We start from the raw sequence: 24,028 nt of genomic DNA, 5'->3' as shown, positions 1-24,028 counted from the left end.
GCTGTGTTCCAAATATATATGTGTGTGTACATGTATATACATGTGTATATAGCTTTTTTAACTATAGGGGTAGAATACATACATGGTTACTGTATATGATAATCTTAACATTTCTGTGTTTTGTTTTTATTAACAGGGCGAGCTCCACCTAGAAATACAACTGTGGACCTGAATAGTGGAAATATTGATGTACCACCGAACATGGCTTGTTGGGCAAGCTTTCACAATGGTGTGGCCGCAGGCCTAAAAATTGCACCTGCCTCTCAGATAGACTCTGCTTGGATTGTTTACAACAAACCTAAAAATGCTGAGCTGGCTAATGAGTATGCTGGATTTCTTATGGCATTGGGTTTAAATGGACATCTCACCAAGCTAGCCACGCTGAACATACATGACTACTTAACAAAGGTATGATAACTGTAATCATATTTTTTAGTTACGTGACTAGTTGTTAACATTATATAATCAGTGTCTTGACGCTCAGAGCTAGGCTAAGTGAACACTGTGTTTGTGCATGAAGAAATATGCTGGGAACTTAGCCAAATCCAATTTCTGGTAAAGTTTTTCATAGTTCCCATTCAATCACCCAAAGAATATTCAGCCTTTGCTGTGCATGTTCTTTCCTATACATAAAACCACTACAGTAAAGATATATAACCAAGCTATTTCCCTGTGTGTGTGTATATGTATTATGGCAAAGCCAGGTAGGACTGGGTTAAATCCTACTACTGCAGGTCTTAATTATATGCACCTGGCTAGCTTTAAGAACCAGTGCTTGTGTTCACTAGGTGTGTCAGTCTGCTGGATGTTGAGCAGAGTCCGGTGTGCTGGTGAGTGACCAGCCAAAATGTGAGCTATAGATGGGCAAGAGACATGTCAGGGTCTCTATCTGAATGGCAGCTGCATTGGTGAGCTAGGAAAACTGATCAGTCTGTGTGTTAGAGCTGCAGAGAACCGTGTGGAAGCTTCAGCCTGTCCAGTGTTAAATGTGCCCAGAGTTGAACACTTCTGTTTGGCCCTGGAAGCTGCTGGAGCTCGGGGTGAAGGGTATACAGAGACTGGTAGGATCATACCTTTTCTGTGTTTGAAGTTTGCTCCAGGAGAAAGGATTGTAGTTTGTACGGGTGAGCCCACACTGATATATGTTCGCTACTAAATCAACTATTTGTTTTGCTGTGATGCCTTTGTGTCCAGAAGAGGCTGGTTTTTTGTTTTGAATCTCTTGGAGTTTCATGAAAACAATAAAACTGTACCTGTTTGGACCAAACTGCATTATCTGTGTGAATGTTACTAGTGATGAGCAAGTGTGCCTGTTACTCGTGTTTTCCGAGCATGCTGGTGTGTGCTCCGAGTATCTTGGGCGTGCTTGTAGATTATGTTCGAGTCCCCGCAGCTGCATGATTTGTGGCTGTTAGACAACCTGAACACATGCAGGGATTGCCTGTTAGGGAATCTCCACATGTATTCAGGCTGTCTAGCAGACGCAAATCATGCAGCTGCAGTGACAAAAACATAATCTACGAGCACACCCAAGATACTCAGAAAACTCGAGTAACGAGCACACTCGCTCATCACTAAATGCTAGCTAATGACTACCTGAGAGAATGAATCCCTGCAGTGTACAGTTTCTTGAAAAAGTATTCATACCCCTTGAAGTGTTCCACATTTTTTCACGTTACACCCACAAAGGTAATTGTTTTTTATTGGGATTTCATGTGATATACCAACACAAAGTAGCAAGTATTTGTGAAGTGTAAAAGAAATGATACACGGTTGTCTAAATATTTTAAAAATCCAAATCTGAAAATTGTAACTTGCATTTGTATTCAGCCCCTACCCAAGTAAGTCAATACTTTGTAGGACCATCTTTTGCTGCAATGAATACTCAGGTATGTCTCTACCAGCTTTGCACGTCTAGAGACTACACTTTTTGCCCTTTCCTCTTTGCAAACCAGCTCTAGCTCAGTGAGATTGGATGGAGAGCATCTATTAGCAGCAATTTTCAAGTCTTGTCACAGATTCTCAATGAGGTTTAGGTCTGGACTATGACTGGGGAATTCACATACATGCATATGCTTTGATCTAAACCCTTCCATTGTAGCTCTGGCAGTATATTTAAGGTTATTGTGATCTTATGCCCCCGTCTCAAGTCTTTTGTGGCATCTAAGGGTATGTTTCCATGTTCAGGAAACGCTGCATTTTTTTACGCTGCGTAGAACCGCAGCGTCAAAAACGCAGCGTCCAGATGTTACAGCATAGTGGAGGGGATTTCATGAAATCCCATCTCCACTATGCATTAATAGACGCATGTGGCAGACCTGCGGAAACGGACATGCGGCGCGTCTTTCATGTGATATACAAACACAAAGTAGCAAGTATAAAGGAAATGATGCACATAAGTAGAAGGATCCCGCTTCAGTAATAATAAAAAAAAGTGTCTTTATTTGACTGATTAAAGTAGAGGTAATTGTTGTGACATCTTATCAGTATAGTTGGGGTATGGAAGGTGCAAAAATAGAGTAAACTGGATGCATTTCATGTTCTTAAAGTGAATCTCTCAGCAGGATTTTGCGAAGTAAACTACATCATGCATTGTCAGATTGGTAGTGTTATACTGATTAAAATGATATCTGGGGGAAGAAATCCATCTTGTGGTTCTTGTGTAATCGGTGTTAGACATTTTCAGCTAATGATATGCTTGTGCTCTGGAGTAGGACTGTAGGCAGAGTCTTATCTTCCTGCCCTAAGTCAGAGAAACCAAGGAAAGACCTGCCCACAGGCCCGCCCCGAAAGCACAGACATGGTCCTCATCAGAGAGACATATTGCTTGTGCTTCAGGGCGGCCTGTGGACAGGTCTTTCCTTGGTTTCTATGGCTTAGAGCAGGCAGATAAGACTGCTCATTCTTTGCAAACTCACTCTAGGTTTGGCTCACAAAGCTGTGAGCGCAAGGAGTAGATAGCTGAGCAGCACGCTTGCTTCAGGCGCTTCCCGCGCGCACCCAGGTCTGTGAAGCAGGACAATCTCACCCGGAGGTCAGACCTGTTAGGCTAGTTTCACACTAGTGTTTACCTGATCTGCGGCGGGCTGCGGACTTCCTCCGTGAAGCCCCGCCCTCGGCCACACCTCCGTCACTAGCTCCGCCTACGTACCTATCTTTAACATTTGGTACGCAGGTCGTGCGGCTGTATGTGGATGCTGCCGAATGCGTCGTTTTGACGATGCGGAAAAAAAATGCTACAGGCGGCGTCCTACGCTGGTCGCCGCATCGTCAAAACGACGCATGCGGCAGCATCCGCATACAGCCGCACGACCTGCGTACCTAATGTTAAAGATAGGTATGCGGGCCGCATGCAGAAGTAGGCAGAGCTAGCGGCGGAGGTGCGGTCGAGGGCGGGGCTTCACAGAGGAAGTCCGCAGCCCGCCGCAGATCAGGTAAACGCTAATGTGGAACCGGCCTTAGTGTGGGGGTGAATTATCACTGACACTCTTCTGTGCTGCTTTCAGGAATCTGTTCCCTGCTCTATCTGGCTTGTGTGAGGTGAGTGCAGGGAAAATAAGTTGTGCACACTGCGGGTGGGGAGTTGTGGGGGACCTGTTATGATGACAGGTAGTGCGCATGCTCTGGCAGCTGATCAGCCACTCTGTGGACAGATAAAGCGCCATGGAGCATACTTCAGCATTATTTTTCATAACTAACTTACAAAACATTTATTTCCACCTTTTTTGCTTGAATACATGAATTCTTTATTGTTGCACAATTTCTTTAAAGGGAACCTGTCACCCCCCTCAGGCGATGGTAACTAAAAGAGCCACCTTCTGCAGGGGCGGGACTTTCCCCCCTAAACAGACGCAGCACAGCCGTCACTCCGGAGCTGTGCGTGCCAGGCGCTGCCTCCTCTAGCTTCATTATAGTCCCCGGCGCCTGCGCATTAAGTTATTTTTTCGGGCATGCACAGTTGCGCTGCCCTTCGTACTTACAGCGCAGGCGTCGGGGACGATAATGCAGCAAGAGGAGGCGGCGCCCGGTGCGCACTGTCTGATTAGGAAGGAAAGTCCCGCCCCCAGGACGGTTTCACAGTATGAGGGGGAAGATTCTATAAACAATTATTTCAGCGTGTGCAGGCATCATAACTAAAAGAGCCACCTTGTCAGAATGCAGCATTTGTGCTGCACAAGATGGCTCTTTTAGTTACAAACGCCTGAGGGGGTGACAGGTTCCCTTTAAAGGTATCAGTCTACAGGGGGCTTGGATACAAATGCACAATTTTCAGATTTATATTTATAAAATACCTTATATACTCGTGTATAAGCCGAGTTTTTCAGCACATTTTTGTGCTGAAAACGCTCCCCCTTTGTTTATACACGGGTCACTGTCGGAACATTCCATGTCAAGTGAACCAATGATTTTTACCTCCTATATTTTTAATTCTTTTGAGATTTTGTTATTTGGTAACAATGTGTCAGAGAATGCAAAATGTGAAGAAAAAAAAATTCTAGATATTTTTCTTTTAATTGATTTTCAAAGTTCTGAAAAAGTGAGAATTTCGGTGTTGCCTGCCTTTACTTTTCTCCTCATAACTCAGGCTAGAATAAAGATGGAGAAACAAAATAAACACCATTTTACGGGCTTTCACCAGATGTCACAAGAGTATCTTTGATAATATTTTACCCATGCGAACACAAACTCAAAAATTTTAAATCCATTTCCGAAAAAAAAACGTTTAATTTAAAAATTTCAAAAACTGCACATGTGCCTGCTATGCTCCTAGCCACATCTGTACCAAAATACAAGTTGGGATCGTGATGGGATTATATTTAAAAAAATAAAACTATTACAGTGTCAATTCGAAAATCTCCAAATCAGATCTGTTCAGCCTGTGGTGTAAAAGTGTGGGGTCTATATTTACCAAATAATCCATGATTTCTAAATATTACTGTATTATTATGTTACAGCTTAGCAGCAGGAGAGGACAGAGGAGAAGCTTTGTTAGGGCTGAGAATGAGCAAGGGTAGACAGTGAATGCAGAGCAGATGACCGGCAGCAGCTCCAACCTCCAGAGACCATATTCACACCAAATTTTAACACCCAGGAAACTCACCAAATGGAGGGAGAAAAATATTCTTAACATCCAGTTCATGTGTTGTACAAACCAGGACTACGAAGAGGAGGAGAGTTTGTGAAAACATCAGTTACAGGAAGCAGAACCCATCACAGGGACTCAGCAATACCACGCTGTCATCCCATGTAGTGGAAATAAAAACAAAGACAGTGAAGTCCATGAAGTAGTAGAAGGCGGCACAAGATCGGCAATGGATGACATAACTGGTTATGTGACCTGTGAATATAATTGGCGCGGGTGGCAGCTACTGTGAAAGATTGTGAAAATGAGGACGTAGAAGTGACTTTTTGCACCTTCTGGTCCAGCGCCGTCCTTTGTGTATCCAAGAAAACCAGACATTGTAAAAGTTACAAAAATCAGATTAACTCTGGTGAAGCCAAACACCATGACAGGCCGCACATACTCTGACGCAAAAGGAAATGGCCATTGCTAGTAAGCGCTTATGGACAAGATTACATTTCACCCACTAGAAGGGACACATTTGATGATAAAAGGACAGTTTAAAAACCTACTATTGTTTGGTTAGTTCATATTTTATAGAACGAGGATTTAACTACTGTACTATTCTTCTTAAACACTTCATAAATTACATGTTTAGTGATATAATAGAAAAAAATTGTTACATGTATAAATAGGTGGTAAAAATATTGGTTCTTTTAATCTTGTTTTTAACATATTTCGTATATACTCGAGTATAAGCCGACCCGAGTATAAGCCGACCCCCTTAATTTTGCAACAAAAAACTGGGAAAACTTATTGACTCGAGTATAAGCCTAGGGTGGAAAATGCAGCAGCTACCGGTAAATGTCAAAAATAAAAATAGATACCAATAAGAGTAAAATTAATTGAGACATCTGTAGGTTGTGTTTTTGAATATCTATATTGAATCAGGAGCCCCATATAATGCTCCATACAGTTCTTTATGGCCCCATAAGATGTTCCATATACAAATATGCCCCATGTAATGCTCCATGCAGTTCTTTATGGCCCCATAAGATGTTCCATATACAAATATGCCCCATGTAATGCTCCATGCAGTTCTTTATGGCCCCATACATGCCCCATATAATGTTCCATGCAGTTCTTTATGGCCCCATAGATGCCCCATATAATGCTCCATGCAGTTCTTTATGGCCCCATAGATGCCCCATACAATGCTGCATGCAGTTCATTATGGCCCCATAGATGCTCCATATAAAACTGCCACATATAATGCTCCATACCGTTCATTATTGCCCCATAGATGCTCCATATAAAGCTGTGCCACATATAATGCTGCTGCTGCAATAAAAAAAAAAAGGCAAATGTGACAAAACACTCCGGGATCGCCTTTGCTGGGGTCAAAGGTCACGCGGTTTGTGCATTGAATCTGAGGCTTACAGCAGGTTTCTGAGCAGGCTGACCTCAGGTCAGATTTATTAACGTGAAAGCAACATAAACAAAACATAAAAATAAATCCTAGCCTGTCCGGCACTAACTAAACAAATACGTAGCTATCTCAACAACTGGGGGGGCTTCTCCCACCCAGCTAACATCACACAATTCTTGAGCAGAGCTCTTCACTCACGTTTGTCTCACACAGGCAGGCAATCTGTGTGCCCCAGGCAGACGCTGAAAACCCCCAGCTGGTCATCTTTTATTCTTGCAATCATTAACCCATTAGCACCCTGAAGATACTGAGTGGCCTAATTCACATAGGACAAACACCTGGGCGAGATATACCTGCCTCCAACTACCAGACCAGCATGAGTCTTACATATCCCCCCCCCCCCTTGCTCAGACCACTCCGGTCGAGCAAGAACACTTTTGAAACAGTGCACTCGGGATAGGGCATCGGCGTTCCCCCATCTGCACCCCAGGTCGGTGCTCCACCGTAAAAGAGTAAGCCTGCAGGGCAAGGAACCACCGGGTTACCCGACTATTACGGTCTTTGTGGAGGTGCATCCACTTGAGAGGGGCATGGTCTGTGACCAGCCTAAACTTCCTACTGGCCAGGTAATACTTGAGGGAGTCGAGAGCCCATTTAATGGCTAGGCACTCTTTTTCAACCACCGCATACCTCTGCTCATGTACATTCAGTTTCCGACTGAGATAGAGGACCGGGTGTTCGACTCCGTCCCTCACCTGGGAAAGTACAGCTCCGACACCAGTATCAGAGGCATCAGTTTGTACCACAAACTCGCTGCTGAAATCAGGAGTCACTAGTACGGGCTGAGAGCACAAAGCCCGTTTCAGGCTGTGGAAGGCCTCTTCAGCAGCTGAGGTCCATTTTACCATGACGGAACCCTTCCCCTTGGTAAGATCCGTCAAGGGAGTAGCCATGGCTGCAAAATTGGGTATGAACCGGCGATAATAGCCGGCAATCCCCAGGAAAGCCTGTACTTGTTTTTTGTTCACTGGTTGTGGCCAGCCCTGAATTGCCTGTATTTTGTCGATCTGGGGTTTAACCACTCCTCGGCCAGTCACGTAGCCCAAGTATCGGGCTTCTTCAAGCCCGATGTGGCATTTCTTGGGGTTTGCCGTTAAACCTGCATCTCGCAGGTCATCAATCACCGCTTGTACCTTCTGGAGATGAGTTTCCCAGTCCTTGCTGTAAATTACGATGTCATCTAGGTAGGCAGAAGCGTACTGTCTGTGAGGCCTCAAGACTCGATCCATCAATCTCTGGAACGTTGCGGGAGCTCCGTGAAGTCCAAACGGCATGTAGACATACTGGAACAGACCTTCCGGTGTAGCAAATGCCGTCTTCTCTCTGGCCGCCTCGGCCAGAGGAATCTGCCAGTACCCCTTTGTTAAATCCAGGGTCGTAATGTATCGGGCTTTACCAAGCCGGTCGATCAACTCATCGACCCGGGGCATAGGGTACGCATCAAATTTAGAAACTGCATTCAGTTTCCTAAAGTCATTACAAAACCGGATGGAGCCATCCGGTTTAGGTATCAACACAATTGGACTGGACCAGGCGCTGTGCGACTCCTCAATGACTCCTAAGTCCAACATTGCCATCACTTCCCGGGAGACGGCTTCACGGCGGGCTTCCGGAATCCGGTAGGGCTTCACATGAACAGTGACGCCTGGCTCTGTGACAATCTCATGTTTCACCAACTTAGTCCGGCCAGGTTTTTCGGAGAAAAACTGTCGGTTCTGTAACAAAAATTGCTTAACCTCAGATTTTTGTCGTTCTGAGAGAGTCTCGGCAACCTGCACCTCCGGTACAGTAGGTGAACAAACCGGACGGGGCAGATCCGCCGTTAGGGCAGAGCGGTCTTTCCAGGATTTTATCAGATTCACATGATAAAACTGTTCCGGTTTTCTCTTACCCGGCTGGTACACTTTATAGTTCACTTCACCAACTCTTTCTCGGACCTCAAATGGGCCCTGCCATTTCGCCAGGAATTTACTATCCACCGTAGGGATTAGGACCAACACCCTATCGCCGGGAGCAAATGTACGGACCTTAGCACCTCTATCATAACTTTGCCTCTGGGCTCCCTGGGCCTGTAACATATGGTCCCTAACAATGGGCATGACAGCGGCAATACGATCCTGCATTTGTGTTACATGGTCGATCACCGTTTTAAAGGGAGTGACTTGACCTTCCCAGGTTTCTTTTGCGACGTCCAGCAGTCCCCGGGGACGACGGGCGTACAACAGTTCGAAAGGCGAAAACCCTGTGGAAGACTGGGGAACTTCCCTAATGGCAAACAGCAAATAGGGTAACAAGTAATCCCAGTTCTTCCCATCTTTGTCTATCGCCTTCCGGAGCATCTGTTTTAAGGTTTTGTTGAAGCGCTCAACCAGGCCATCTGTTTGAGGGTGATAGACAGACGTACGCAACGGGTCTATTTGTAAGAGCCTGCAGAGCTCCTTCATTACCCTCGACATAAAGGGAGTCCCCTGGTCGGTGAGTATCTGTTTTGGAATTCCCACCCGACTAAACACTTGTACCAATTCCTTGGCGATCGTCTTGGTAGCTGTGTTACGCAAAGGGACGGCTTCCGGGTAACGAATGGCATAGTCCACGATGACGAGGATATGTTGGTGCCCACGTGCGGATCGGGGAAGGGGCCCAACCAAATCCATCCCAATTCTCTCAAAAGGGACCCCGATGATAGGAAGGGGTACCAAAGGGCTACGGAACTGAGACTTAGGGGCCGCGATTTGGCACTCTGGACAGGACTCACAATAGTTACGCACATCATAATGTATTCCAGGCCACACAAAACAATGCAATATCCTTTCTGTGGTTTTCTGTACCCCCAGATGTCCCCCCATTATATGTCCGTGGGCCAAATCCAGTACCTTCCGCCGATAAGGTTTGGGTACCACTAACCGTTGCACTGTGTCTTCCCCTTTTTTTTCTACCTGGTAGAGCAAATCATTTTCAAGAACCATATACGGGTACGCTAGCCTAGTGTCAGGTTCTGCGGGTACCCCATCTATCATTTTTACATTTTTCCTAGCCGGAGTCAGGGTAGGATCTTTCATTTGCTCACTGTGGAAGTCATCCACCTGGACTCCCAAATCTGGCAGGCAGGGTGCCGGATGGCTGTCTGCCTCCGCCTCTCGCTGAGGTTCCTCAGTTTCCTCCGTTTCCCCCGCCATGACGGAGAAGGGGTACTGAAGGTTAGATTCACTAACCTCCCCAGCAACATCTTCCTGTGGGGTCTCCTCTAGGGACTCGGGACCTCCAGATGGCATGGGAGAAGATTCACGGGTACAGCTACCGTGAAGGAGCAACTGATTCTCCCACAACTGCCAGAAATAGGGAAAATCCCTGCCCAGGATTACATCCTGTAACAATGCGGGAACGAGTCCCACTTTGTGCTGCACTGACCCATAGGGAGTAGAAATCCATATGACCGCTGTTAAGTACGAGCGGGTGTCACCATGCACACACGTCACAGAAAACTTGTCAGACAGACCAGACGGAAGTGCCACCAGACTAGATTTCACCAGAGTCACCACACTTCCGGAGTCTAGTAATGCCACAACATTTTTCCCATCAACAGATAATTCACACAGGTGTTTCACTGTATCATTTTGACCCGCATTCACACTCACTAGCTGTGTAACCAAAGATATACGTTTTCTAGAGTCTATAACGTCGCACTGCATGGGTTCAGCGGTAAGGCTACGTTCACATTAGCGTCATGCGACGCTGCGTCGTCGACGCACGGCAACACATGCGTCATGCGCCCCTATCTCTATCATTGGGGACGCATGCGTTGCGTTGTCGTGCGTTTTTGGTAAAACGCACGACGCATGCGTCGTTTCACCGCACCTGGGTGGCGTCGGAGACGCTACATGTAGCATTTTTGTAGCGTCAAAAAAACGCGCGCGTCGCTCGTGCGTCGTCAATGCGTTACAATTTCCCATTGAAACGTATTGACGACGCACTTGCGTCGCGGGTGTGCGTTTTGCGTGCGTTGTGCGACGCATGCGTCGTTAGATAAAAAGAAACAAAAAAGTGTCTAGACAGTGTCTAGACAGTGCAAACAGTGAGAAAAACATCCCCCATATATAAAGAAAATGTTGGATTGTTTGTCACTTCTGCTGCAGGCTACACTACAGAGTACATCTACTCCTACTACAGTCTTTTCATCCGCTGTCCAGAGATGTAAGTATAGAATGATTCTCTGCATTTTCTACATGTTTTTTAAAATTATTTTTGCAAGTTGGGTTTTTATATTCTGCACTGTGGTTAAAGATATTGTGGTATTTTTAGTCTGGTTGTGATGTATGGCGTTGTATAGGATGGCGTTTCATTGCCTGCGGCCTAGATTATTGTTCTTTCTAGGATAGATTTTTCGTTTCCATTTTTTGGTTTGGTGGTGTTTTTTGAATTCAGTTGTGATGTTTTATTCTTGCGTTATATGATGGCGTTTAATAGTCTCCGGCCCTGTCGGTTTTATATTAAAGTATGGTAGTATAGAATGATTCTGCGCCCTTTTATTACATTTATTAATTTTTTATTGCAAGATGTGTATTATGTTCTGCACTGTGGTTGTGTAAAGACATCGTTGTATGTTTATGGTTGTGATGTATGGCGTTGTATGCCCTTTTATTGTCTTCGTCCCTGTCGGTTTTATTGTAAAGTACGGTGTGTTATTAATGTTTATGCCCTTACTTTTTGTGTGTTGTTACTTAAAAAAAAAAATATTGTGTTTTTTGTGTTGCTCCGTTCATTCTGTACTTTAAAAAAAAAACAAAAAAAAAACCTTTTTTGGGATTACTACATAGGGTCTGTTGTAGATTAGTTTTCTTATCTTTAGGCTTTTGTACTCTGCCATTGGGTTGTCTCTGCCATTGTTTCTTTAATCTAATCAATGTGGCAGTGTTGTTTGCTCAGCGTTAGTTCAGTTGGAGTGCAATGTTCTTTGTGGTTTAAATGAATATTTTTTTTTTTTTTTTTTTATATATATTGCTGGATTGTGCATAGGAGCATAGGATCAATGTTATTTTGTTCTTTATTTCAGATTTGCATTATTAGTCATGGCCAGCGGCACTGATTCCAGCAATACCCCACCGCTGAGGAGTCCGGTGAGTACATGATCTACTATTGCTTACTATATTCGCTGTCATTTGTAGATGGGTCACTCAACTTTTTGGTAAACTATTTTGCAGGCTTCTTCAAGTGAGGAGGAGAACCAGGAGGAAGAGAGGGAGCAGCAGCAGGGACCACGGGGCCAAGCTGTGGTTGCAGGACGGAGCGTAAGTAATTTTTTTATTTTTTTATTTTTTGCGGGTATGGGGGGTGGTGGGAGGTTGTGGTGTTGTGTGTAGTAGGTGGCGGTGGAGGAGGTAGGGACAATTTTTTTTATCTTTCAAACATTAATATTTTCTATTTTTTTTTAGGTTTCACAACGGGCCCTGGATGAGCCACTTAATATCGACCTTATGGTGGCATCAATAGAAGCACGGGGCCCGTTGTGGGACAGCCGTGACCCCCCAGCACGCGGACCAGGGCATATTGCGGCGTCTGTGGTTGGAGGTGGCACAATCGCTGTGGGATGGCTTCGACAGCGCTTCCTCCAAGGCTAAAGCTAGTTTCCGTAAGTATTTCCAAAATGCTGCTGTGACCCATCATGCCAGGATTACACAACCGTCTGTGATGTCTTCTATTGGGATTGCACACGGTTGCGTAATCGTTTTCAATATATTATCTAAAACCTTTTTTATTTTTTATCTTTATACACAGTTAAACAATTGAAGACCAGATGGCGCTCCATGAAGGACCGCTTCCGGAGGGGCCTGAAAAAGGAGGGACAGACTCGTAGTGGTGCTGCCGCTTCAAGGACCTCGGTGTACAAGTATAACCGTATACTGCAGTTCTTGCGACCGGTCCTTGAAAGCAGAGAGTAAGTATAGTACCTATGCACACACCTAGTTTTTACAACATGCATATTCACATACTACATTCCAGCCACGTAGCTTATTGCCCAGCCATTTATTTTGGCAAGTCCCAAGTATAGAAATGAAGAAAAAAAGGCAAGTTCACCGAGGTGTGAAAAGTAAAAAATACATACTTTTATCCACTTCAATCATAAGCAGAGGATGAAACATCAGCACAATGCAATAGACACTATGTACGCGTTTCAGGTGACAGGGAACATCAGACCTGAAACGCGTAGATAGTGTTTTTATTGTATTGTGCAGATGTTTCATCCTCTGCTTTTGATTAAAGTGAATTTTGTTTTTACTTTTCACACCTCGTTGACCTTGAATTTGTAATTCATTTCTGGTCTTCTCGCACTTGACACAGCGGCTCCCTTCTGGGATTACTGCAATGGTGAGCTTGACTTTTAGCAATTTCACTAAAATCTGAAGTATACATAAAAATAGTAGATTGTCCAAGCCCAGCCAATATTTCATAGTGGAGTAGTATATTGCCCATCCAGGTGTATCCACGATTTTTTATACACAAAAAAGTAAAATATAATAGATACGGCATACATTCTACTGCAAGGCAGGTTATGTTCCCATGGTTGCTCAGCTCGCAGGACCTGTGATGACGTCTCGGTCACATGACCGTGACGTCATGGCAGTTCCAACGTAAGCATAATTGTCTGGCGTTGCAAACCACAACCTTGGTTGACTATTTAGAAATACCTTTTTTTTAATATTGATGGTGCATATGCAGTGTCAATATTAAAAATAGTTTAATATTTATGGCGGCAATGGATACCTGGCGGTAAAGTTTAATGACGCATGTGAAATGTGATATTTTGTATACTAATGGTTTCCTTATGTTTTCACAGAACACACCGCAGCACCCGCGAGACTGTCCGACCCTCTGGAGCGGTCCTTTGTGAAGCGCCATCTGAACTGTCGCAGCCATCCCACAGCGAGAGCAGGTCTGCACCAACACAATCTGGCGAACCGGCAGCCGGTCCATCAGATGTTCCCCTGGCCGAGGCCTCTGGCGTTCCTTCCTTCGGGTCTTCCCGACAGCGTCAGCGGGCCTCGGACAGGGCGCCCATGTCCGAATTTTTACATCTGAGCACCGTATTTCAGAATGGTTTCAAGGCGCTGTGCGATAAAATGTGCAATATCGAACGGCGTCTTGAAAACATCGAAACGGATCTCTCGAGGCCGGCCAAACATTTTTTTAGTGCCATTCACAACGGCATGGTAGATTTCGTTCATGCAGGGCTGCAACAATTTATATGTCAGTGCTCTGCAGCAGGCTCGGGTCATGCAGTCAGCGACAAATATGCCCGCAGTACCATCGCTGGCTGCCATGACTCCGACTCCTGCTGAAGAGCACCACCACAGAGCTCCGCGTGCTGAGGGCCACCGCCACCACAGAACAGAGCCCCAAAGTTCTGAGCCTGACAGGCCTTCAAGGGGACACAGACGGGGTGCCGACCCACACCCAGAGGGAGAGAGGAGGAAAAAGAAGAAGAAGCGAACGACGACAACAACAACCAGTACGTCCTTGGCTATGGCTGCTCCCCTAAGTACCACCAGAAAACACCCCGGGTCGACCTGGAGCACACCAAGTACCCAGGCTGGGTCTACACGGAGCACACCCAGTACCCAGCCTGGGTCAACGAGGAGTACACCATCAACACAGCCTGGGTCGACCCGGAGCCGGAGTAGCCAGCCAAGGACACTGGTCGTCCCTCCTCCTGCCTCACCTGCTACTTTCCACGTCTCACCACCATCCACTTCCTGGATTGATGTCGGCATCCCGTCTAGTGTGATAGAGTATGCTGCTTCCTCCCCCTCGTCCTCCTCCTCCTCCTCGGTCTCCTTTACACCCCAAAAAACTGTGGGATATGAATCCCCTTTAGTTGCGGATATTGGTACCCCATAAAAACATTTTCCCCAATTTTATTTCTGTACCCTAAATAAATTTGTTATATTTTTTCCAAAAAAATTTGGTTTTTATTGTCTCAAATAAAGTTTGCACCAAATCACACCTTGCGCCGTACACACAAATCTTGTCTTTGTAACACCTGATGTGCAATGTGTGACAATATTGTATCACTTTGTTATTTCCTTTTTTTATAGGGCTGTCGCTCATTGTACTCAGATGTTACAAACACAAACAGCATTGCTCAATATGTCAAGTTTTTTACAATGTACCATCACACAACGATTTCAGTATAGATAAAGTTGGTTTCTTCTGTGTAACCAACGTTATCTTTTCTGAAATCGTAAAACGATTGAGCCCCTGCTGTGAGTTTTTTGGTGTCAGCGAATGATTTGGAATTTTTTTTGGACTGATCAGACGCTGTCATTGTTGGATCGGCGAGTTTAGACCGATCCAGCGATGTCTTTGTTTTAAACAAGGGAATATTGGGTTACTAGCGCACTGTTTTAAACACTCAAATAAAAAGTGAACAATACCCCACAAATATAAAAAGGTGTCTACCACGTCCCTCGCCGTCATCTTTCCGCACTGACACTGTGATTAACGCCCGTAAAGCTGAGCACACCGTTGACTTAATAATAAACGCTGTGCTTTAGGGCTGCCACAGTACGGGAAGTTGACGGCGATGGACGTTTCACACACCGGAGTGTAAGGTTTTTTTGTAATTTTTAAAATTACATTTACAATGGTAAACATCGTGAGTGTGGCAAAGCGCTTTTACCCAGATTACACGGGACTTGCTCTTTTTTGGTCGCTGGAGAGCTGTCTGTGTGACAGCTCTCCAGCAACCACGCGACAACTAAACAACGATCTCGATCCAGTCGTATCACTGGTCGGTATCGTTGGATAATACTTTTATTAATGTACCTTAAGATTATTGGTCAGGTGAGGTGGAAGCAGTGTTCACAGTGTCGCCACTATTTGACTCAGGACGATTTCTACCATCCTGAGTACAATAGTGTTAACTCTGTAGAGTTTTGCAAACATGATCGTCTCCCTCCTTGTCAAGCCAGGTTCCATATGCAAATAGTCTGCAGGATTAAAAATGCTTGACAAGGTGGGAGCCAATCATGTTATTATACGTCAAAACTATGGAACACACAAATTTTGTGTGACACACATTACTTTCAATATTGGATTTTACAATTCTATTATTACTATGAAAAAACGTATAGGAGATTTGTTTGGTGAAAACGGAAAGGCACAAGAACTTTATTTCAAAACACAACGCATTAGATAATCAGGGGACATTATAACAATAACCAAACATAGGATGGTTAAATGACATGGACTACACGGTGTTTACATGACATCATAACACGAAGAATTAAACCATTTGATCTTGCCATGAAACACGCCCAACATCTGAAACAAAGTATGCAGCAAATTGGCAAAAAAGAAAAAGTAGGCGCGCACTTACCCTGTTGCGGTGAATATCACTTTATTAGGACATATAAACAAACGGATAGCAGGGAGGGATAGGGTCAGCCACGGACAACGATCGTTTCGTGCTCTACGGCACCACACTTGAGGACCCGTTGAAGTGCCGTAGAGCACGAAACGATCGTTGTCCGTGGCTGACCCTATCCTCCCTGCTATCCGTTTGTTTATATGTCCTAATAAAGTGATATTCACCGCAACAGGGTAAGTGCGCGCCTACTTTTTCTTTTTTGCCATTTGGATTCTGCACACATTTTTCCTGGCAGCAGCACCCCGTTGATTCAGGTGTAAAGGATTCATACAGCCAGTATCACTTTCTGTGGTGCTAGACCGATATTATAATACGGTCACTGAGTTGGACCTTTGAGCAGTGCGGATGTATGTTTTCTCTACTATTGGACTATGCAGCAAATTGGTCCTTCATATGAGCAATCTCCACAGTTGTCCGCAGAGGATGAGCTTGGTAATCAGGCAATGGATTTGGAATGGGTTCATCAAGTTCCACGTTGACTCTCTCTTTATCAATAATAAAATTGTGGAGAACCACACACGCCTTCACCACCTCATCCACTGTCTCAATTTTCAAATTTATGGCGGATCCTAAGATACGCCATTTGGAGACAAGGATGCCAAAGGCGCACTCCACAGTTCTTCTGGCCCTGGACAGTCTGTAATTAAATATAGTTTTGGTGCGGTCCAACCCACGACTTGAGTAAGGTTTAAGTAGGTTGCCACTCATTTGAAAAGCCTCATCACCAACAACAACAAATGGCAGGGCCGGGCCGTCGGTGTTGGGAAGAGGTCGTGGCTGGGGGAAATTAAAATTGTTATTGTACAATCTTCGGCCCATATCAGACTCCTTAAATGTCCGTGAATCATTTGCACGACCAAAAGCTCCAATGTCCACAGCGATAAACCTGCAGTCCGCACCTGCAATTGCCATCAGCACGGTGGAAAAGTATTTTTTATAATTAAAAAAAGAGATCCACTTCTTGAAGGCTTGGTAATCCTAATGTGCTTCCCGTCCACGGCTCCAATACAGTTAGGGAAAGAACACACTTGTTCAAATTTTTGGGCGTTGGCAAGCCAGATTTCTCTTGTAGGGATGGGTAAAAATTCCTCCCGGAGGTTGTCCCACAATGCGCGGCAAGTGTCGGCAATAATCCCAGACAGTGTGGAGACTCCAATCCGAAACTGGAAATGCAGTGATCTCAATGTCTCTCCGGTAGTCAGGAAACTGACAAGAAGATAAATAAATAAATATAATTAATTAAATTGGTATGAAAGAATTTTTCATTTTTAATTACAATCCCCCACCCCACAAAAACAAAACACGTTACTTTAAAAAATGGCAAGAACATATAAATCCTTCACATTCCATTACGTACCGTAGAGTCACCAGCAGACGTTCCTCAGGGGAAATCGATTTACGGAGCTGCATGTCCTGCCTGGAAATGGTTCCTTCCACCAGACGCAGCAGATATCGGAAGCTGTCTTTTGACATCCTGGTGTATTCGAAGTATTTGTCCTGGTTCTCATTTAATTCGCCAAATAGACAATGGTAGGCTCCACGACTCTCTCGGACTTCCACTATAGGGTGTAGCCAAAAACGCCGACGAATCCTTCTCCGTAGTTTGTCTCTTCTCCTCTGTTCATGACAGGCAAAAGCATAAGCTATAGCAAGGGCTAATTCCATCTGAAAAGTGAGGTAGATACTCTCCATGGGACGATCCATCTTGATGCTCTATGGTTGGAAATAATGTATGCCGGGGTATATATACCACTATTACATTAATACCCACCCCCATCTACCCATTGGTGGCATTATCGATTGTCTAGACACTAAACCCACCCTCTTCTATTCATTGGTGGTGTTATCTAGTGTCTAGACACTAAATTGTGTGTAAAGATCTAATCAGTGTTTGACAACGCATGCGTCGTAAAACGCTGCGTTTTTTGTATAAACGCACCAAAAACGCACCAAAAACGCTGCGTTTTATGACGCATCCGTCCGACGCTTGCGTCAAAAAAGGTGCGTTTTTGCGTGCGTTTCCAAAGCGTCGTGCGTTGCGTCGGCGACGCTGCGTCGCATGACGCTAATGTGAACGTAGCCCAACAGGACAGTTCGCAGAAACATGACCCTTCTCATGGCAGCGGAAACACCTAACAGGTCCCTTACTGAGACCACCGTCCAATACTCTTGGTCTCGGAGTGCGAGCAGTCCCGGACTCCTCCCCCACAGTTTTAAGCGATTTTCCTTCACCCGTGGTCGCTGGAACAGTCTTACCGGTTCCACGAGGAGGCACAGACCGGGGGTTGGTGGTATCGTCGGGAAGTCCTTCTGCCACGGAATAACGCTCGACCAACTCCAGAAGTTGATCCGCTGTCGTGGGATTTCCTTGGCTTACCCACCTTTTCAGCGCTGGGGGTAGAACTCTCAGGTACTTGTCCAGGACAACCCGCTGGATTATTTCGGGTATTGTCAGTACCTCGGGTTGCAGCCATTTCTTTGTCAAGTAGATCAGGTCGAACATCTGAGACCGTGCCGGTTTATCTTGCTGGTATGTCCACTGATGTACCCTCTGTGCCCGGACAGCCGTCGTCACACCCAGCCGGGCCAGGATCTCAGCTTTCAGTTTCTCAAAGTCCTGAGCGACCTCCGGGTCCAAATCATGGTAAGCTTTTTGGGCCTCGCCGGAGAGAAACGGGGCAATCAAGTTGGCCCAACGTGCCTTCGGCCACTTCTCTCTCAACGCCGTCCGCTCAAACGTTGTCAGGTATGCCTCGACGTCATCTTCTGCAGTCAGCTTTTGCCAGTATCGACTCACATGGATCCTTCTGGACTCTGCTTCCGGGTCAGCGTCAGGCATGCTCACCAGGCGCTGCGCCACCTTTTGGAGAAGTTGGCGGTTTGCAACCGTCATGTCCACTAACTCCTTCAGCTGTGCGGCCATCAAGCGATTAGCTTCGTGCTGTGCGGCAGTGGCCTGCTGCTGTACGGCAGTGGACTGTACTAAGGCTTTCACCACGTCTTCCATGCTGTCGCCTGTGCCACGGTATGCCCGCATTCTCCACCACAATGTGACAAAACACTCCGGGATCGCCTTTGCTGGGGTCAAAGGTCACGTGGTTTGTGCATTGAATCTGAGGCGTACAGCAGGTTTCTGAGCAGGCTGACCTCAGGTCAGATTTATTAACGTGAAAGCAACATGAACAAAACAAAACATAAAAATAAATCCTAGCCTGTCCGGCACTAACTAAACAAATACGTAGCTATCTCAACAACTGGGGGGGCTTCTCCCACCCAGCTAACATCACACAATTCTTGAGCAGAGCTCTTCACTCACGTTTGTCTCGCACAGGCAGGCAATCTGTGTGCCCCAGGCAGACGCTGAAAACCCCCAGCTGGTCATCTTTTATTCCTGCAATCATTAACCCATTAGCACCCTGAAGATACTGAGTGGCCTAATTCACATAGGACAAACACCTGGGCGAGATATACCTGCCTCCAACTACCACACCAGCATGAGTCTTACACATACTAACCTCTCGTGACTGCCCGCTGCTCCTCAGCGTCCAGTCTGTCTGCACTGACTGTTCAGGCAGAGGGCGGTGCGCACACTAACACGTCATCGCGCCCTCTGACCTGAACAGTCACAGCAAGAAGACGCGGAAGACGGAGCGGCGCCCGGCGTGTGGAACGTGGACAGGTAAATATGAAATACTCACCTGCTCCTGGCGGGGTCCCTGGCTCCTTCTCCCAGACAGATGGTCTCCGGGCATTGCAGCTTCTTCCTCTGTCAGCGGTCACGTGGTACGGCTCATTACAGGAATGAATATGCGGCTCCACCCCTATGGGACTGGAGTCCATATTCATTACTTTAATGAGCGGTACCACGTGACCGCTGAACAGAAGAAGAGCTGCGGCACCCGTAGACCATGGGACATGCAGGGACCGCGCCAGGAGCAGGTGAGTATGCGACAGTCCTCTCTCCCCCTCACCCGCCGACCCTGCCACCGACCATGACTCGAGTATAATCCTATAATTAGGATGAGACTGTATTTAGAAAATCACACTTGAGGATATGATTACCTTTTTTCTTTTGACTTGCTCAGCATTTTCAACCTGAATGCATTGCATAAGTTGTGTTATGATGATTAAGATGTATTTATTCTGGCACTTCGGTATTTGTTTTTTGTGTTCCTTTATTGTTGCATATAAATGTTGAATTCAATAAGTTGTAATTTGAAAAGAAAAAAAGTTAGAAACTCACACAAGCATAAAATCAGATGATTCAAGGCTTAAAAAAAAAAAAAAAAAATTTTGATAGGTCCCAAGTTGAATCCCTCTACAAATATGAACAATAACACAAGTATCCCACATGCATGTTTTCACAATTTTAAAACATACGTTTTTTTTCACAATTGCGTATAAAAATTTTGAATTTGATTTCTGCAAAACAAAATATAAAGAAACCTTCTTATCACATATCAAATGAAAGCCGATACCGTTCTGAGAAAAATGATGCCTCTCCCACCTCTTTATCTTAATTCTAGCCAGAGATATGATAAAAAATGTAAAGCCATACCAGGCCAAAATCCGCACTTTTTCAAAACTTTAGAAATCTGTAAAAAATTAACTGATGAAGAAAAAAATTCAAAACTTTTAATTTGTAATTAACTAAAGTTGTACTTAATAAAAATAAAAAAAAATCTAAAGACGTCAGGTAAAAAAATATTCATATTTGGATCACTTGATATGGAATGACCCTGTCCCAGAAAGAGGGAGGGGGAGCGGCGGGTCACAGAGGCAGGAGCCGGCGGCTGTAACTGTGGTCGCTGCTAAAGAGCAATGAATATTCACTGCGCTGACAGTGAATATTAATTTCTCTTGTAGCGCACATATTTAAAGCCGCAGCCTACATACCTTCCCTGCGCACCCTCGCTGCATCGCTTTTCGGTGCCAGTCTTCAGGCCAAGCAGTCATGTGTCCCCCGCACATTAAGGTAATGAATATTCACCCCTCTCCACTACCATAGGCATGGAGTTGAATATTCATTACTTTAGTGAGCGGGGACACGTGATCTCTCTACTGGAAGAGCTTCTAGCCCAGAACGAGATGCAGCGAGGGCGTGCAGGGGAAGGTAAGTAGGATGTGTGTTTTTTTGTTTTTTTTTGGGGGTGGGGGGGTGGGGGGGGGCATGCATACCAGGATAGGGATGGGGGACAATACATATTCGGCTTATACTCGAGTCAATAAGTTCTCCCAGTTTTTCGTGGCAAAATTGGGTGCCTCGGCTTATACTCGGATCGACTTCTACTCTAGTATATACGTTAATTAAGCATTGTATAATTTTCTTTACACTTCACACATACTTACTACTTTTATACGATACGATACGATACGTTAAACTTTATTGGTCCCGTGGGAAATTATAGTATCACAGCAGCACAACTTAAATCATAAAAATCATAAAAAGAATTACTTAATTGACGTGACAGTGGAGTTGACAGAAGAACATTATACATTAGATAGGACATACACAACGAGTGAACTGAAATGTAGAGAAATAAGTAGACATTCACCTTGGTGGTTTAACCCTAATGTTATTGTTGTACATCCCCATAGCAGTTGGCACAAACTATTTCCTATATTTTTCCTTCTTCCACCTCAGAAGTATTAGCCGGTTACTGAAGGTGCTCTTCTGTCTCATGAATAGCTCATATAATGGATGTGCATTATTGTTCATAATAGCCATACACTTTTTCAGAGTTCTTCTCTGTTTGGTATGGCACATAAAATCCCAGTAAAATACATTTAAGTTTGTGGATGTAACTTGAAAACTTTTGGAAAAGTTTATGGGGTATGAATACTTTTTCAAGGCAGTGTATATATTTTATAAAAAAAAAAATATAGTCCTGAAACATAGTATGCACTTAGCCATATTTATCCATGCACCTAACCTACATTAATTGTTATTTTAAATAACCTTGTTAAAAATTAAAAAGATGGTTATTGTTTAATTTTTATTTAATAAATCAATAGGACACATGAAAATATGAAACTTTGTATTATTAATTATTAGAGAAAGCTGTTCTTTCTCCATCAGGTCTGATGGAACTTTCTCAAAATTCTCACTCCCGGGTAAACTCTAAACAGTGAAGACAGATCTGCACATTACTGAGACAGGAGGACAGGTGAAGAAAGTAGCAGACTTCTCTCAGATATAATACAAAGTTTCTTACTTTCATGTGTGCTATTGTTTTCTGGAATTAAAACGACGTTGATTCTTTAAACATTTTCGCATTAGTTGTTGTATTAGAAATGTGATCTACACACAGGGCAATTTAAATTGGTTCTTAACAATTATGCTTGAATTTTTCTATTTTCTTTTTCTGTAAGGGTCATGAGATGACAAGTATTGGACTCCTGCTTGGGGTTTCGGCAGCCAAGCTTGGTACGATGGACATCTCCATTACACGACTTCTTAGCATTCACATCCCTGCTCTCCTACCTCCTACATCCACGGAGCTGGATGTGCCACATAATGTGCAGGTGGCTGCAGTCATTGGCATTGGAATGGTGTACCAGGGAACGGCACATCGACATATTGCAGAAGTTTTGCTGGCTGAAATAGGTAAAATATCCACTTCAAATGGGGAATATATCTTCAATTTATTATATTACTACACTGTATTATTTCTGCCATGCTGAAAATGCCGGATACAAGATATACAGTGGCCAGAGATTGGTGGTGTATTAATGTACTCACACAGGACAGCTTATTCTGAAAAATTGCTTCCACGTATGGTTGCTCTTTAAAGGGATTCTGTCAGCTGGATTTCACACCCCAATCTATTTATATGTGCATATAACTCTTTTAAAGACAAGCCCAGAAATACCTCTACATGGCCAGTCCGTTACTGAGACACCAGCGTCTGATTTCATGTACAAATAAGGCTGAAGGATTTTGATAAATCTCCATCCTCTATTCCCCACCTAGTGCTACCTCCTTTTGCATGCCTGACTGCTCCTATACCTGAAGTCACACCGCACAGGAGCCGCCAGTCAGGCAGGAATAGGCGTCGCTGGGTGGGAAATAGAGCTGGAGTGACAGTGGCTGGCATATCAGTACAAACTGATTTCTCAGTAACGGAGGAATGGATTGTCTTAGCACAGGTGTTGCTGCATTTGTCTTTGAAAGAGCTACATGCACATATCAATATTTTGAAGTGTAATATCCTGCTGACAGATTTTCTTTAAAATAATAGAGGCAGATTCTCACTCTCCCTGGGTCCAGCACCGAGTCTCCGCTGCTGCTTGGGTCTCTGAGTTTTTGCTGCAGCAAAAACTTTGGACGCGACATCGCTGTTAATAGTGGTAATAATCTTTATATACTGCCAACATATTCCGCAGCGTTTTACAATTCTTTTGCTACCCGAACCTGAGCAGAGGTGTTTTGGCTGCATGGTTCAGTCCAGTGTCTTCGTACTCGCAGCTCTGCTCACTGAGACACAGTCCTTGGCTTGTCTTAGCTAGTCTTGGGCCCTCCTAGCATATGTCCGTACTCAGCCTGGACTGGAGTTTTTCTGTCTGACTTGCTTTTGAAATGAAGTATTGATGAATAGGATAATTGTCTTGATTTAGGTGTGAGCTCCTTTTTACCTTCATGGGTCAATATTCTGATAGAAAAAAAATGTATTGCTATTCCTAATCTTTACAGTTTGCCTGCCCATAGACATGAGATTCTTTTCTGCAAATTCACAGATCCATTTTATTTTAGTTAAATGTTTGGTAAATCTAATTCTTGAATTGTTATTCCCATCTTCAAGATCATATCCTAATATGTAGTATGTGTAGTAATAATAATTATCGCAAATACCTGCAATTCTAAAGATAGTGTAATTCTTCAGATTCACTATGTCTCTTACCTCATGTGAATGGCATTGCAGCAGCTGGGGGGGTGTCCATGGTTACGACCACTAAAAGCTAACTAACTCACTGAGTGGTAGTAACTATGGATACCTAAGCTACTGCAGTGCCCTGTACATGGGGTGAGCGACCTGGCGAATCAGAAGAATTA

The 24,028-nt window shown here is 44.5% G+C and overlaps 1 protein-coding gene across 3 annotated transcripts in view; it reads left to right on the top strand.

Moving 5' to 3' along the window:
• ANAPC1 (anaphase promoting complex subunit 1) overlaps nt 1–24,028 on the top strand; it is a 314,460-nt gene that overhangs the window by 191,385 nt on the left and 99,047 nt on the right. For all 3 annotated transcript variants that reach the window (XM_069769209.1, XM_069769210.1, XM_069769211.1), the window contains 2 exons: nt 137–408; nt 22,348–22,582. In XM_069769209.1, coding sequence (XP_069625310.1) covers nt 137–408; nt 22,348–22,582 — 507 coding nt within the window. The remainder of the gene's footprint in view (nt 1–136; nt 409–22,347; nt 22,583–24,028) is intronic.

This window comes from Ranitomeya imitator, chromosome 5 (genome assembly GCF_032444005.1).
Source record: "Ranitomeya imitator isolate aRanImi1 chromosome 5, aRanImi1.pri, whole genome shotgun sequence".
Classification (NCBI taxonomy): Eukaryota; Metazoa; Chordata; class Amphibia; order Anura; family Dendrobatidae; genus Ranitomeya; species Ranitomeya imitator.
The sequence above is the reverse complement of the archived record's forward strand: the minus strand, read 5'-3'. Positions and strand labels throughout refer to the sequence as shown.